Source organism: Lathyrus oleraceus, chromosome 7 (assembly GCF_024323335.1).
Source record: "Lathyrus oleraceus cultivar Zhongwan6 chromosome 7, CAAS_Psat_ZW6_1.0, whole genome shotgun sequence".
Classification (NCBI taxonomy): domain Eukaryota; kingdom Viridiplantae; phylum Streptophyta; class Magnoliopsida; order Fabales; family Fabaceae; genus Lathyrus; species Lathyrus oleraceus.
The window spans coordinates 174,060,528-174,075,595 of NC_066585.1; the positions used below are offsets into that span (position 1 = coordinate 174,060,528).

The window sequence follows — 15,068 nt, forward strand, 5'->3', positions numbered from 1 at the left end:
GAGGGCGCTTTAAAGCGCTGTTATAGGCCAAAAAAAGCGCCCTCTTTTCCCTTATTTGGCGTAGTGTATATGTGTGTTGTTGATAAATGTTGTTGTTAATGTTGTTTTGTGTTGTTTGTTAATAAATGGTTTTTTATGTGCAACTAGCAAGTGGTTATGGTTCTTAACTTATTACTGATGCAACTGTTGTGTGAACATGGATATAAGAGAGTTGCGAACATGTGTTCGTTGTGGAAATATTATATGAGTCTTTCATATAATATTCCCATAGTGAACACATGTTTTCTATTTTCCCTTATGTGAGTGCATCTTCTGTTAAATTCTGTTATGAGTGTTTTGTATGATGTCGAAACAAGGATTCTTTAGCGTTTATGTACATTGAACGATATTCTCCTTTTCTCTATGTGCATTCAACATTATGAAGCATACAAGTCTTTGGAAACATCTTTGAAAAGGTCTCATGCATTAAACATGCATGAAGAATCAAGTTTCATAAAAATATTGTAGGACAGGTCGACACATTCTAAGAAAGGTCGACCTATAGTGAAACTTTACGGACTATTGGTCGAGACATTTGTGCCATAGGTCGGTACATATACTACAGTGTTAAAGACTACAACTTTTATTTCACGTGTTGACTCCATATGTCGACACATAAGAGTCACATGACATTTATAGGTCGACATATGACCTTCAACAGGTCGACATATGCCCCGTATAGGTCGACACACGACTTCAACAAGTCGACCTATACGATGACTATTTTTTTCATATTTTCATATTTTCTCAAAGTTCATTGCATTCCTTTTTGCTCTCATTCACCCATACATATATATACTTCATACATACATCATTCTCTAACAAAGTTTCTAGAGTGAGTCAAACCTACATGAATCTAGGATTTCAAAGCATCTCATTATATTTAATTAAATTTATGCATACACACAATCAAACTACACATAATCATTTTTTTATTGGATGCCATCTAGATTATGAATGATAACGTTCAATTAGGTTTGTTGTACCGAGAATATTGGGTTGAGATATTTGAGGGATTCAAATCAGAAAACCGAGGTGAGGTTTTCCTTCAAGATCTTTAGGGTTTGAAGGTTTTGGACAAGATTGTGCAATTCGGACCGATCAAGTGAAAGCTTTTGGACTAGGTGTGTCATGAAAGGGAGTAGCGTGAAACGGTGGATCGTGTTGACAAATCTTGGGATTAATCTAGTCTGGTGAAAGCCTTGAGACAAGGAGGTTGTGAAAGGAAGTAGCAACAACAGGTGAATTGAAGCAACATTATTGGTGTCTTGATCAATCTTTGATCAAGGTTTTTGGTTGTGTTAGAGTCAAGCGCAAACTTAGGGTTTGTGGGATTTGATCTCTCATCTCTTGTATACATACATTTGCAAAGTAAGATTTTCTATAACAAGTGGTATCACGAGCTCCGGTTGATTCCGGTCTTAAGATTTTCTTATTAGATAATGGCTACCGAACCTAAAGGGGCTTATAATAGAGAACCTATTTTCACCGGAGGAAATTATGGCCATTGGAAAGCTTGTATGTGTATACATGTCAACTCTGTTGACAAGGTTGTATAGAATGCAATCATCATTGGTCCAAATGAAATTACTATGACCAATGGTGGAGGTGTCACCATACTAAAACCGGAAATTCAATGGAATGATAATGATAGGAATTTATGTCTCATTATTAGAAAGAAAAAATATTCTAATATCTGCATTAGGTGTTGATAATTCTTATCGTGTTTCTCATTGTGAAACTGCCAAAGCTATGTGGGATGCATTAGAAGTTTCCCATGAGGCAACTAATAAGGTCAAAGCTAGAATTAACACATTAAACCAAGAGTTTGAACTCTTTCGTATGAAGCATGGTAAAACCATTCTGACATGTAAATGAGATTCACACATGTTATTTATAGATTAAGTGCTCTAGGTAAAACTATCTTCAATGTTATTGCTACTAACAAGGTTTTAAGATGTCTTAATAGGGAATGGAAACCCAAGGTCACCGTGATTAAAGAGGTGAATGATCTTAAAGCACTTGATTTCACTACCTTGTTTGGCAAATTGGAAGAACATGATCAAGAATTCACTTACTTGTAGAAACATGAAAAAGAGTATGAAAAGAAGATGAAGAAAGAGAAAGGTAAAGGCAAGGAAGAGGTGAATAAGTCCATTGCTCTAAAGCCTTATAGTTTCAAGTCCTCAAAGAATGAGGCTAGTGAGTGTGAAGAAAGGGATGACAACAACTCTGGTGATGATGATGTTGGGCTATTTGCCAAGAGATACCAAAGATATATTCAGAAGAATAAAGTCAAGCACTCCGAAGGAAACTTATCCAAATTTAGAAGGGAGTCCAAGTCCTCACAGTATGCTGAAAATATAAAAGATAAATTTATAAGCTCTTGTTATAATTTTGGTGAAATTGATCACTATAGAACAAAATGTACCATTATTAAGAAAGACAAAGAAAGAGGGCATCATAAGAAGTCTAGTACATCTAGAAGATCTTATGTAGCTTGTGCGAGTGTAAGTGATTCCTCCAGCGATGAAAGCTTCACTTCAAGTGTAGAATCGTCCCGAATTTGTCTTATGGCTAGTGGAAGAAAGAAGAAACAAGTAAGTCCTTCTAAACATGATCTTACTAGTGATTTATCTTATTCAAAATTACAAGATGCTTTTTATAATCTTCATAGAGAAGCATTAAATGCTTTTAAGAAATTAGCTTCACATGAAAAGATATTTTTGAAATTAGAGGCTAAGGTCTTAGAGTCAGAAAGAAAGTTGGAAGCAATTAAGTTATTCATGCTATATGTTCAAAGAGACGAGATTTAGGATGAAAAGTATTCTAGAATAGGTTGTGAATCTTGTCATTATTTGCAAGAAGAAATAAATGCTCTTCGAGTAAAATTAGACAATAGCTTACCATCTAAGAGTGCATTTTCTATTGATCCTTTTAAGTATGAAAGGTTTTTAAATCATTCATACAAAAAACATAAAAATCTCAAAAAGGATTCGAATGGTAAAATCATATCTCATCGTAATCTAACTTGTCATTGTTGTTACAAAAAGGGTCATACGATTGAAAAATATAAATTTAGGAAGATATTAGTTCATAAAGGAGTCTCTCAATGGTTGCCTAAATGAATCCTTGAATTCACTCACTTCCAAGGATCCAATGAAAATTGGGTACCTAATTCCTTTGTTTAAATCTATAGGTTGAATGTCTTGAATCTACGAAAAAGATGTGGTATCTTGATAGCGGATGTTCAAGGCATATGACGGGTGACATACCGCTTTTCATTGACTTTGTGCCAAAGAAAAAGGGGTTCTTCACTTATGGAGATAACAATAAACGAGCTATTCTTGGAAAAGGTAGTGTAGGTAATCCTTCATCTACTACTATCTCCGATGTAATGCTTGTTGATGGTCTTAAACACAACCTTCTTAGCATTAGCCAACTTTGTGACAAAGGTTTTAAAGTCACTTTAATTAATACTTGTTTTTTATTTGAGAATAATGAGAAGAAGGATTGTTCATTTAAGGGATTGAGAGTCAATAATACTTATATGCTAAATTTAGATGATGTATCCTTAGTGGGTACTAAATTCCTTGCTACCATGAGTGAAAACTCTTGGTTGTGGCATGGGCGCTTAGCTCATATTAACTTTGGTTTACTAAAAAAGGAAACCTCAAAGGATATAGTAATTGGTCTTCCTAAAATCAAGTTCACGAAAGACCACCTATGTGAAGCATGTCAAATGGGGAAGCAAACAAAGGTCTATTTTAAATAGAAAAATATAGTTTTAACATCTAGACCTCTTGAAATTCTTCATATGGCCCTTTTTGGTCCTTCTAGAACCAAAAGCATAGGTAACTATTATGTATTTGTTATAGTTGATGATTATTCTAGATTTTGTTGGGTTATGTTTTTGTCTAGTAAGAATCAAACCTACTCGTATTTCAAACAATTTGCTAGATTGTTCCAAAATAAAATGAACTTAAAAATCATTTCCATCCGAAGTGATCATGGGGGAGAGTTTGAAAATCTATTCTTTGAAAAGTATTGTGAAAAACATGGTATTGAGAATAGCTTCTCAGCTCCTAGAACTCAACAATAAAATGGGGTTGTGGAGCGTAAAAACCGAGTTTTAAAGGAGTTAGCGAGGATGATTCTTAATGAAGGTAATTTAACAAAGTACTTCTGGGCCGATGCTATTAGCATGATGTCATGTGTTTTGAATAGGATTTTGATGTGTCCCATTCTAAACAAACCCCCTTATGAATTACTTAGAGGTAGAAACCCTAATGTCTCTCACAACTTCATGTCTTTGGATGTAAATGCTTTATTTTGAATAATGGAAATGACAATCTAGGTAAATTAGATGCTAAATCCGATGAGGGTATTTTCCCCGGATACTCATAACCTAGTAAGGCATATAGGGTCTATAACAAGAGGCTATTTATTGTTTAGGAGTCTGTTCATGTATCTTTTGATAAGTCTTTTCCGAAAAGTGTTGGGAAAGGTATGTCTTTTCATAATATAGGCATGTCTTTATATGACAATCTCAAGGAAGCCGATAAATGGATTGATCAACCTCAAACGAATGAAAATGAGAAAGTAGAAGATGATAATCAAGAAGAGGAAAAGGAGGAAAGTCTGGCTACAACGGAAAACCTTCCTTTGACTTGGAGAACATCCAAATATCACCCTATTGATAATATTCTTTGAGATATCCCAAGAGGAATGACAACACGCTTTAAGATAAGTAACTTTTGTTATCACTTCGCTTTTGTTGTCACATAATTTAAAATTCCTTAGTTATTTGGCAAAGAAAGAAACAAGTTTTGGTTGCGTTGTCAACTGCCGAGGCGAAATACGTAGCGGTCGGTAGTTGTTGCTCAAATTTTATGGCTTAAACAAATATTACTTAATTTTGATATAAAACTAAGTCGTATTCCAATTATGTGCGACGACACTAGTTCCATTAACCTAACTAAGAACCCAATGCTACATTCTCGTACTAAGCATATTGAGATTCTTCATCATTTCCTATGCGATCATGTTGAGAAAGGTGACGTCGTTTTTAAGCATGTTGATAGTAAAAATCAACTTGCTGATATTTTTATGAAACCACTTGCGACTGATCCCTTCTTTAGCATTCAACGGGAATTAGAGATTCTTGACATCTCAAACTTGCCTAAATTTTATGTTAATGTAATTTGAATATACCTTGTCCATCTAACCTTCCTTAAAAGGCATACTTCATAAGAATGCCTTCCTCATCATTTCACAAGCAAGGTACTATCGTTTTATTTTCTGCTTTTTTATGTAAGCGTTTCGTTTTGCATGTTGTTTATGATCCATATAATTGTGTTATTGATGTATTAGATAGTTCATGTATGTTCACTTACAAAAATGGCCAATTGATGTATGTAAATTTATACACTTATAGTGACTTTAGACTATCTTCATTTTCGGTGAAATAAAGTGATTGGTGTGTCGGTTTGTTATTTATTTCTCTCATGAATTGTGATTAAATATGTTACATCGGTAGAAATATTCTTGATTATGTGTTAGTGTTATGTTTTCATCCCTGATTTTGGTTCATGTGGTGGTACTTTGTTTATCACCTTGCTTGAGCACATGTGTGTGCAGCATTTCGGGAGCACCAAAGGCATATGTCACGTAATCGTTTCGCTTTGGTAGCATGTCAAGTATTTTATGTTCACTTTGTATTATTGATTATTCATGCTTGTGTTTTTTTTAAGCACTTGATGTAGCGATTATATTCTATTCTTGCCTTATTTTCTTTTATTTATGTTTAGGCATTCTTATTCAACATGAAAATAATTCTCTGTGAGTTCTATCGTATTGTTTCTCTTATCTTTGCATTTCGCCTCTGTGTGTTTTATATTTGTTTATGTGTGCTTTAACATTTTCTTCGTTTCTTTTTTATGTTGTCAAAGGGGGAGAAAAAGCAAGATGAAGTTTGAGAATGGATATATTCAAAGGGAGAAGGTATTTATTACTTACGCATTGTCTCAAGTTTTTCCATCATAAAAAATGGGGAGTATCTGAGTGCATCTTCCGTTAATTTATGTTAGGAGTGTTTTGTATGATGTCAAAACTAGGACTCTTTAGCGTTTATGTAAATTGTACAGTATTCTTTTATTCTCTGTGTCCATTTAAGCATTATGAAGCATACAAGTATTTGGAAACATCATTTAAAAGGTCTCATGCATTAAACATGCATGAAAAATCAAGTTTTATAAAAATATTGCAGGACAGTTCGACACATTCCAAGACAGGTCGACTTATAATGAAAGTTTTTAGACTATAGGTCGACACATCCATGAAATAGGTCAACACGTATAGTGTAGTATTAAATCCTATATATTTTGTTTCATGTGATGACTACACAGATCGACACATAGGAGGCACATGACATTATTAGGTCGACATATGACCTACATGAATTCAGGATTTCAAAGCATCTCATCATCTTCAATTCAATCTATTCATACACATAATCATTTTTTGAATGGGTGTCATCTAGATTAAGATTGATAACGTCCAATTAGTTTTGTTGTACCGAGAATATTAGATTTAAATCTTTGAGGGATTCAAATAAAAAATCGAGGTGGAATTTTCCTTCAAGATCTTTAGGGTTTAAAGATTTTGCACAAGATTGTAGAATTTGGATTCGATCGAGTGAAAGCCTTAGGACTAGGTGTGTCGTGCAAGGGACTCGCGTGAAACGGTGGATTGTGTTGACAAATTTTAGGTTTAACAAGTGTGCACGTGGGATTAATTCAGTCGGGTGAAATCCTTGAGACAAGAAGGTCATGCAAGGAAGTAGTAATAACATGTGAATTGAAGCGACATTGTTGGTGTCTTGAACAATCTTTGATCAAGGGTTTTGAAGGTGTTAGAGTCAAGAAACAACCTTGGGTTTGTGGGATTTGATCTCTTATCTCTTGTATACATACATTTGCAAAGTAAGATTTATTATAATAACATATGTTGGATCCTAATTTTGATTATATTTTGAATCTTGTGTTTGTTCTCTTGATCACTAACCATTTGGTTGTGATTGAATTTCTTAGAACAAAAAACACAATATAAAATTCTAAACTTTGTTTTTCGCACATCAAGTGTTTGATAAATTATTTGACTTAGTTTTTTTGTGTGGATACCATTGGAGATAAAGTTTTACTATTGTAGAGTATGCAATTAGTTGTGATTAATTGTTGTTGATTGACTAATGAATTATTATCATAACATTGACACCTTTACGCATATTTGGGCTATTCATTACTAGGTTCGGTTAGACGATTTTGATATGAGAAATATTTGAAACTTGCTTTCATGCCATAAACTTTTCTAAGTCAAATTTTAGAATAAATTTTTAACTTGGGATCTATTCACCCCCTCTAGATCTAGGTCTATCGTCTAACACTTTCTACTTTATCCTCTTCATAGTTTACATGAATGATTAGTAATTAAGTTCTCCTAATCTATGTTAATTAATTGATTTTTTTGTTTATAAATGTTGTTAGTGAGTTTGTTATATCATATGTGACTGCTTGTTTTACTAACCCCTGATTGAACTTGCATTCATTTAAATAGATTTTTGAGATAATGATTAGAAAAATAAATTATCATCCAACGTTCATCGAATTACATTCATCTTATAATTCATGATTTCCTCTTTAGCTTATAAAATTTGATCCAATCCAATAAATTCTTCAAAACAATGATGATAAATGGATGACATTCTGAGTCTTTCACACAAAATTTAATGTTTGCAAAATAAAGTAAAAAAAAAAGAGGGAATCAAATTTTGTGTGAAAGACTTAGAAGACATTCATTCATCATCATTATTTTGTAGAATTTGGGATTGAATCAAATTATATGGGTTAATGAGGAAAACATAAATTACAAGATGCATGAAATTAGAATATATTTGACCGTTTAAGTTGTTTATTAAGAATAATTTAATTTTTCTGATTATCAAAAATCTATTTGAATGGTTGTATATGGTTCATGAGGGGAAGGGAAAACAAGAAATCTCATATTTTATAATAAACTCTTACACATATCACTACTGTTGGAAAATATAACCGTGGTGAAATGTTATTTTTTATGCGCTTTAATTTGGTTGAAGTTGAGTATCGAACCCATAACTTTATATTTATGACAATAATTGTTTAAGTCAACCGATGTTATAGGTATCACGATACATAGTTTACCATAACGGTTGGACGTCCATGGTTGAAAGTAGGAAATTTACAACCACACCCTACTTTACCATAATTGATCGGGCGTGATGGTATCCCTTTTCCAACCATGGTGATTTTTTTTTTCTGTAGTAGTGAGTCAACCCAAAAATTCAAGGAGATGCAAGTGCTCAAAGGTTGTGAAAGATTTAGGTTGAATGAATAAAGACCCTGAGTCTTGGAAAAAAGAGAACATGAATATCAAGTTGGAAAACAAAGGAAAAAAAACCAACTTGTTTAAGTTTTTGTTAATTATTTAATGGAGTTGTTCATTGCTTACCAGAAATGGTGTTGAATGTCATTTTAATGATTCCGTAAAAAAGTTATTTTCATCCCTCTAACAATAACAATTCACTACGACATTTTATACTTTAGGCAATGGAAGAATAGGCAACGATTGAAAAACCGTCACCTAAAGGTATCATAGACCGCACTTTTTTATGCGTGGACGAGTTTCTTGGCAAAGCGTGAAAAATCGTCCCTTATTTACTTTATGCTACGGTTCGTAAAATGCGGGCATAACATAAACGTCGTCTATTTACTATAAGCGACGCTTATGAAATCGTAGATATAACATAACCGTAGTTTATTCCTTTTATGCCACGGTTAAGATATGTGGTTGTTTCTTATTTTAAAACAACAACTATAAAGCATGGCCTATTGTTAAAAGGCTACGGTTTTTATTATTATTTTGAACTTCAGTTATTTTTCTTAAAATATAAAAATAAAATAAAAACAATATTTTTTAAAAAATGAAACAAAAGTTTCGAACCGAAGTGTGCAACTAAAATGGTTAAAGATCATTACCACTGGATTCCTGACATTTAATCAACATATTTTGATCCTTAAAAGATTTTTAAATTAGACTTAATTTATTATGTTATATTTAAATGGAAAAAGGTAAATTTATTAAAACATAACAATCAAGGAATCAAACTCAGGTCCTTACTTTCAAAGAAAACATATATTACCACTATGCCACTTTCATTTCATTTGAACATTTTTCTTTGAAAATTTATTTATAATTTAATGTTCGTATTTTTTTTCTTATAATTTCCTAAAAGCTGATTCATTACAATTGAACCCTAAATTATATTTTCTACTTTCTCTCTACATAACTTTCTGCCGTTTCTTCTTTCTCTCTACAGAACCTTCTGTCTTTTCTTCTTTCTTTCTACTCAAAGAAAGATTTTCTCTACAACTCACATACTCTCACGTCGCCCACCGCACATTTTCTGTTGCAACTCACCTTCGCTGTATTGTTGCATCATTTGTTACAAACACTTCTCAAGAGTAAGTTTCTCATTCTCATTCTATTTCTCATAAATACCTCTTACCACCAAAATCTTTTGTTGTTCACCTTTTTCATTTACTTCTCTGTTTTGAATACCTTCGTTTTTCCTTTCTGTTTATGAAATTAGAAATCGCTCGAGCTGGACCACCGCCTCAAATTATCTGCCATATTTGTCTCCAAGGGTGAGTCTCATTCTTCCTAAAATTACTCCAATACTTAAATTATCCTAAAACTCTAACCTTCCTATTTCTCCAAACCTGAATTGAAAAATATTACTTTAAATATTTTTTGTTACAAAAGTTATTCTGTAAGGATGTCATATGGTTATTAGGGTTTATTACATAAGGGCGTTATAATACTTTAGTGAGATTGTATTTGCTTTCATAGGCTTAGCGTGAAAGTTGTTTCAAATTATAACATCAATTGCTTTAAGTTTTTGGCTTTTAGTAACTCATATTATAGTAACCTTTTGGTACAAGAATAACTTAACAGAGGGACATACTTTTCAAAATAGAAGAAACTAGGAAGAATATAATATTATTGTACATTGTTATATCTAATCAACCAAAAATATACAGTTATTTTAATCCTGGTTTAATTTCATAAAACCAAAATGATCTCACATAAAATTAGTTAGTAACCAAATATGAGAGTATATGTCCTTGACTATTGATAGCAACCATTTAACTTAATGATAGCAACCATTTAACTTAATGAATTGATTATTGATAGCAACCAATTATTAGAGTACTGTTAACACTAATTGCCGATACAATTAATAATCAAATATAGTTTAATTTGATTTCCTGTTGATCAGACATGTTGCACTACTCTTGAGAGTAATAATATTTTTCATTATTTTAATAGTAAACAAGAATTATTTATTCATGTCAAATATGTGTTAAGATATGAGAGGAATTTGGAACTCGAGGAGAAAGTCCAGGAGGAAATATATCATATTACATTTTATTACTATTAGCAAATAACCTCACAAAAGATGTAAACATATTATTATTATTAGCAAACAATGGTAGATCTATTATAAGGGGATGATAGGTGCCATGGCCACAGTGGTAGATCTATTGTCCAAATTATGAAGATGATTCTGATTTTGACAATACTGTGTTATGATAGTAGTTTCTATTTTATGATCTAACCTTATTATTTCTTGATTTGTTTCTTAATTTTCACATTTTCTCCATCGATACCTTTTTATGGTTTGATGAGCATTCTTATTTATTTCTTTGTTTCTCTAAAAAAAATTGTGTTTATATATTTTGCGGAACAAATGAGAAAGGAAGAAAACAACAAGAAAAATATGAAATGTCATGTGAAGGGTCAAATGGGTGCTTCCAGTTTTGAGCTACCGCAAGTCAAATCAAGCTTTGAATTGGCAAGGAATTTCAATATCAAACTGGAGGAAAGAAAGACCAAACATGGAAAATCACGTGATGACCTGATGACCAAACTGTTTCTGACTTAGGCTATTTCCTTGGAACTATAGCGAAGAATGCAGATTTTTGTCCATTGATCTATACAAATTTCAAAGAATTGCTTAAAGATGAAGCAGATCCTAAGTGTCATAATGATCGTATTTGGAAATATATTAATGTATGAAAAGTAAAATTTCATATTTTTTAAATGATCAAATATTTATCTACAATTGATGACAAATATTGTTTTATTTTTGCAGACGAAGTTCAACATTCCCGAGAGAGGAAAAAAAGCAGTATTTTCTCGAATAAATGATGCTTGGAGACGGAACAAATACTCTATCAAGAGAGATCATTTCCTAAAGTACTCTAGTATGAAGGAAAGATTAAAGAACCGTCCAAAAAGTATATCTGAATATCATTTCAAGAAATTATTAGTGTATTGGAAAGATAATCATGTTCAGGTAAGTTATTTATTTTGCATTCAATATAGTAAGAAAAATGTTCAATTAAAATATTGGAATGGAAAAACAAAAGGGATAAATCAAAGATGCACCATAGTTATACAATATCATAACATATCAATTTTCATCTTTTGGTTGGTTGGTTGCTCCATTATTTTCTTCTTTTTAAGCAAAATGATTTGAAAATCATACACTATCTATAATTAACATTGATGTGCTGATTAATATCTATGTGTGTGTGTATACTTGTTGGATAAAGTTTTGCTTCATTTCAACTAATATGGAATAAGATGCATGCCTTTTTCTTATGTGCATAGTTTCGAACAGTATGAAACACAGTTAAATTTCTTTGTATATTTAACATATTTTCTAGTTTGACAATTTCTAATTATTTTTAGTAGTAAAGACAATATAGACATAATGAAACACAATTGCAGCCCCATATTAGCATAATTTCTGCTTAGACATTATTGTGCACATTTTCATACTATCTTTATTAAATACTTACTACTCAATGAACTAATTCAATTTCTTTGCATGTAACATTGATTCTACTCAGTGATTAAGTAACCATGACAAGGAAGGAAGTCATAAATATTTATGACTTCCTTCCTTGTCATGGTTACTTAATCAATGAAGATGAAGTTTTGAATTTAATGATTTTCATCCCGGTAAGTTTGTGATTTTTGTTTTGTTTGTATCTATGTGTCTTAATGAACTAAAATCGAGATTTACACAAACTGATAACGTATTACATAACCAAAATACATATAGCCCAAAAGGCATATGAACTAGTCTTAAAATACAACTTTGTTATGTGTAAAAATACAACAAAAATACATCATAACTAAATCAATATGTTGGTTCATGTCTACAAATCCAAAAGGCATAACAAAGTCTCAAAATACATCATAACTAAACCATTAGGAAAATTCACTAGGATGTTTAATGTCTAAAAATCCAAAGGTTGTGTTGGATCAATTCCTTCTCCCTTGAGGTTTTTGCATTTGAGGACCATTGTTCTATCACTCTCCTTAAATTCAATTCCCAAGCAACTTTTGGTTTGGTTTTCTTTTTCTGCATAACACAGACACCAAAATATTAGAGGAACATTTTGATATAATAATTGAAAGAGCTTAACTGGTTTAAGAAACTCAAATGGTTTAAGAGTTGGAGGAGTTAAAGAAATAACTACCTCAGGTACATTATGTTCAATAGTTGGAACAGGTGCGGATAACATATAATCAAGTGCATAACGAGTTATACCAGAGTCATGTGCACCAGTAGAAACATATTCAAATTGAGCAATTAGAACAAATGTAGTTTGAGTAGTTGGAACAAGTGTAGTTTGAGCAGTTTGGGATGTAACATCATTCACATTTGGTTGAGGTTGTGTTGTCTCATATGCTGCTACAAGATTTGCAACAAGCATTTCAAACTCAGGATCAATATCAGTTTGATATTCAATAGGTTGAGGTTGTTCTTGCATTGTGTCGCATCTCAAAAAATACAACCTCGCGAGCATTCACGATATCGCGGAATGATTGAACAGAGGTGTCACCGAACTTTATTTATTCTAAAGAAGTAAAGGAAAAATATCAATAAAACTCTTAAAAGAAATAGAAGATGGTCAGACCGGTTAGAAGATGGTCAAACTTTATTAATGTCAAAATTAATTTTTCAATTTACAAAAAACGAATATAAAAAAACTTATAATATTTTGAATACAATTTTATAAAATTCATTTTTAAAAATACAAAGAAAAAGTTCATTTTTTAAAAAATTGAAACAAATAGAATCTTAATGTTCCAAAATGTAGAAAATAGTATTTTGCAGTGTTTTAAAACTCGATCTTAATCGTTTGTCAGACCGGTTATAAGAGGGTAGAGTCGTCTGAGAAGATCATTTCATCATAATTGAAATTCACTTTGAGAAAATTTATGTGCCGCATCCAATTTAAAACTAAAAAATGAATAAAAAATAATTGTTGGTAAATTTTAAACAAAGATTATTATTATTTTGAGAAAATATTTGTATTTATTTTATAAAAAAATTGTTTTATTTTAAAATAAAAAATATTATTTTATTTTTATATATAAGAAAAACCGTAGATAAGTTTCATGCGGTATTTTCTTAGATTTCATAACCGAGATTAGTTATGTTGAAAATGTGATTTATGTAGCAACATCTGCAGATTGAAAATGTGATTTCTACTGCAACATCTGCAAGTTGAAAATATGATTTCTGTAGCAAAATCTGCAGGTATTTCTATCGAGTTTTTTCTTAACACTATAATCATTTTAAGAAATGCTAGGAAAATACGCACATATACTTGCGAAATTTACTGCAAATTTAGGAAAAGGTTCAATCTGAGGTTTTGGATGAAACCCAGGCCAAACAACAAAATGTTAGTCTAACCATATGGTAAAGATCGACCTCCATAGGTCGGATCCTCATGTGATCCATTTCTAAAAGTCGAATAGGATTTGTTGGGCAAAACCGTAGAGAATAAACAAGTTTATTAACGTTTTTCTTTAGGATTAACATTAAACATCACTCTTTCTTAACTAAAATACTTTTATCATTTATTATGAAATTATGAAAAGTTAATTAGAATCTGAACGATAATAGATATAAGAAAGAAGTCATCATAGTTGTATCTAAATGTGTGGTCCAACATCAATTAAATTCAAAAATACAAAACATATATAGTGCTAAACTGGTAAAAAAAAGAGAAAATACAAAGACTTTTTCACACCATACAATACAATACAACAAAGATATTACTATAATTATAACCTCCTACTATTTCATCACGCACAATAAAGAAATGAAGCAATAATGTCCATATTGCAAACATTTAGCTGATTACATTATGCAACTTGTAATAAAGTGTTTAAGGGCTAGAGGTTGAAGAAGGTGGTGGGGTGAGAAATGGGATGGAGGGGAAAGTGGTCGGGATTGAGGTGGGAATGTTGGGAAGTGAAGTGATTGCTGGCAATGGTGGAATGTTGAGAGTTGGAATATTTGTAGGAAAGGTAGGAAGTGGTGGTATAGTGAGTTTAGGAAGAGATGGAATTGTAGTAGGTAATGGAGGAAGATTTGCTTGAGGTAATGTTGAAATTGAAGGCAAAGGTGGCAATGCTGTTGGCTTTGGTAAAGTTGGAATGCCGGGAAAATTTGGTTGTGTGGTTGTCTGTAAAAGTTGGCGAGCTTCCAGGATCATGCTTGACATTGTTACAACAAGAAGTAAAGCAGTGATGATTGATTTGGTTGATGCCATTGATAATTTTCTGTATTGAGAGAAATTGCTTTGGTATTTGATGAGGAACAAAGGGATGATTGATGGTGTTATATAGAGTTAGAGAGATTTGATGGAGGGGAGTATTTAGTTAGTTGAACTTCCAATGTTTCATTTTGTGGTTAGACTTGACTTCTCAATTATCCCATGACTATACCGTCAATATTTAAACAACTAAAATATGTTGATTGTTGTTGGTATTTTCAAGGCACCTATAAATCCTTTCAACATGCTCAAACGATAATTTAGGTGATCTACCACAATCCTTAATTA

At 31.9% G+C, this 15,068-nt stretch overlaps 2 protein-coding genes across 2 annotated transcripts; one reads left to right on the top strand and one right to left on the bottom strand.

Moving 5' to 3' along the window:
* The first annotated feature begins 1,481 nt into the window (after positions 1–1,481).
* On the top strand, positions 1,482–11,882 carry LOC127102702 (uncharacterized). The gene is made up of 8 exons (XM_051040048.1): positions 1,482–1,557; positions 1,745–1,865; positions 1,940–2,042; positions 2,124–2,783; positions 3,239–3,494; positions 11,081–11,208; positions 11,291–11,494; positions 11,868–11,882. Exons 1-8 carry the CDS (start codon positions 1,482–1,484, stop codon positions 11,880–11,882), a joined length of 1,563 nt encoding a protein of 520 aa, XP_050896005.1.
* A 2,278-nt stretch (positions 11,883–14,160) lies between these two features.
* Positions 14,161–14,807, bottom strand: LOC127101771 (uncharacterized). The gene has a single exon (XM_051039216.1). It carries the CDS (start codon positions 14,775–14,777, stop codon positions 14,391–14,393), a length of 387 nt encoding a protein of 128 aa, XP_050895173.1. The 5' UTR covers positions 14,778–14,807; the 3' UTR covers positions 14,161–14,390.
* Between the last annotated feature and the right edge of the window lie 261 nt (positions 14,808–15,068).

Bases quoted from the DNA above. Each gene is read 5' to 3' on its own strand.
- LOC127102702 (XM_051040048.1), top strand. From the start codon at position 1,482: ATGGCTACCGAACCTAAAGGGGCTTATAATAGAGAACCTATTTTCACC. The intron at 1,558-1,744 runs GTATGTGTATAC...TATCTGCATTAG, and splicing joins TTATGGCCATTGGAAAGCTT to GTGTTGATAATTCTTATCGT. The intron at 3,495-11,080 runs GTTTTAAAGTCA...TTTCTGACTTAG, and splicing joins TAGCCAACTTTGTGACAAAG to GCTATTTCCTTGGAACTATA.
- LOC127101771 (XM_051039216.1), bottom strand. From the start codon at position 14,777: ATGGCATCAACCAAATCAATCATCACTGCTTTACTTCTTGTTGTAACA.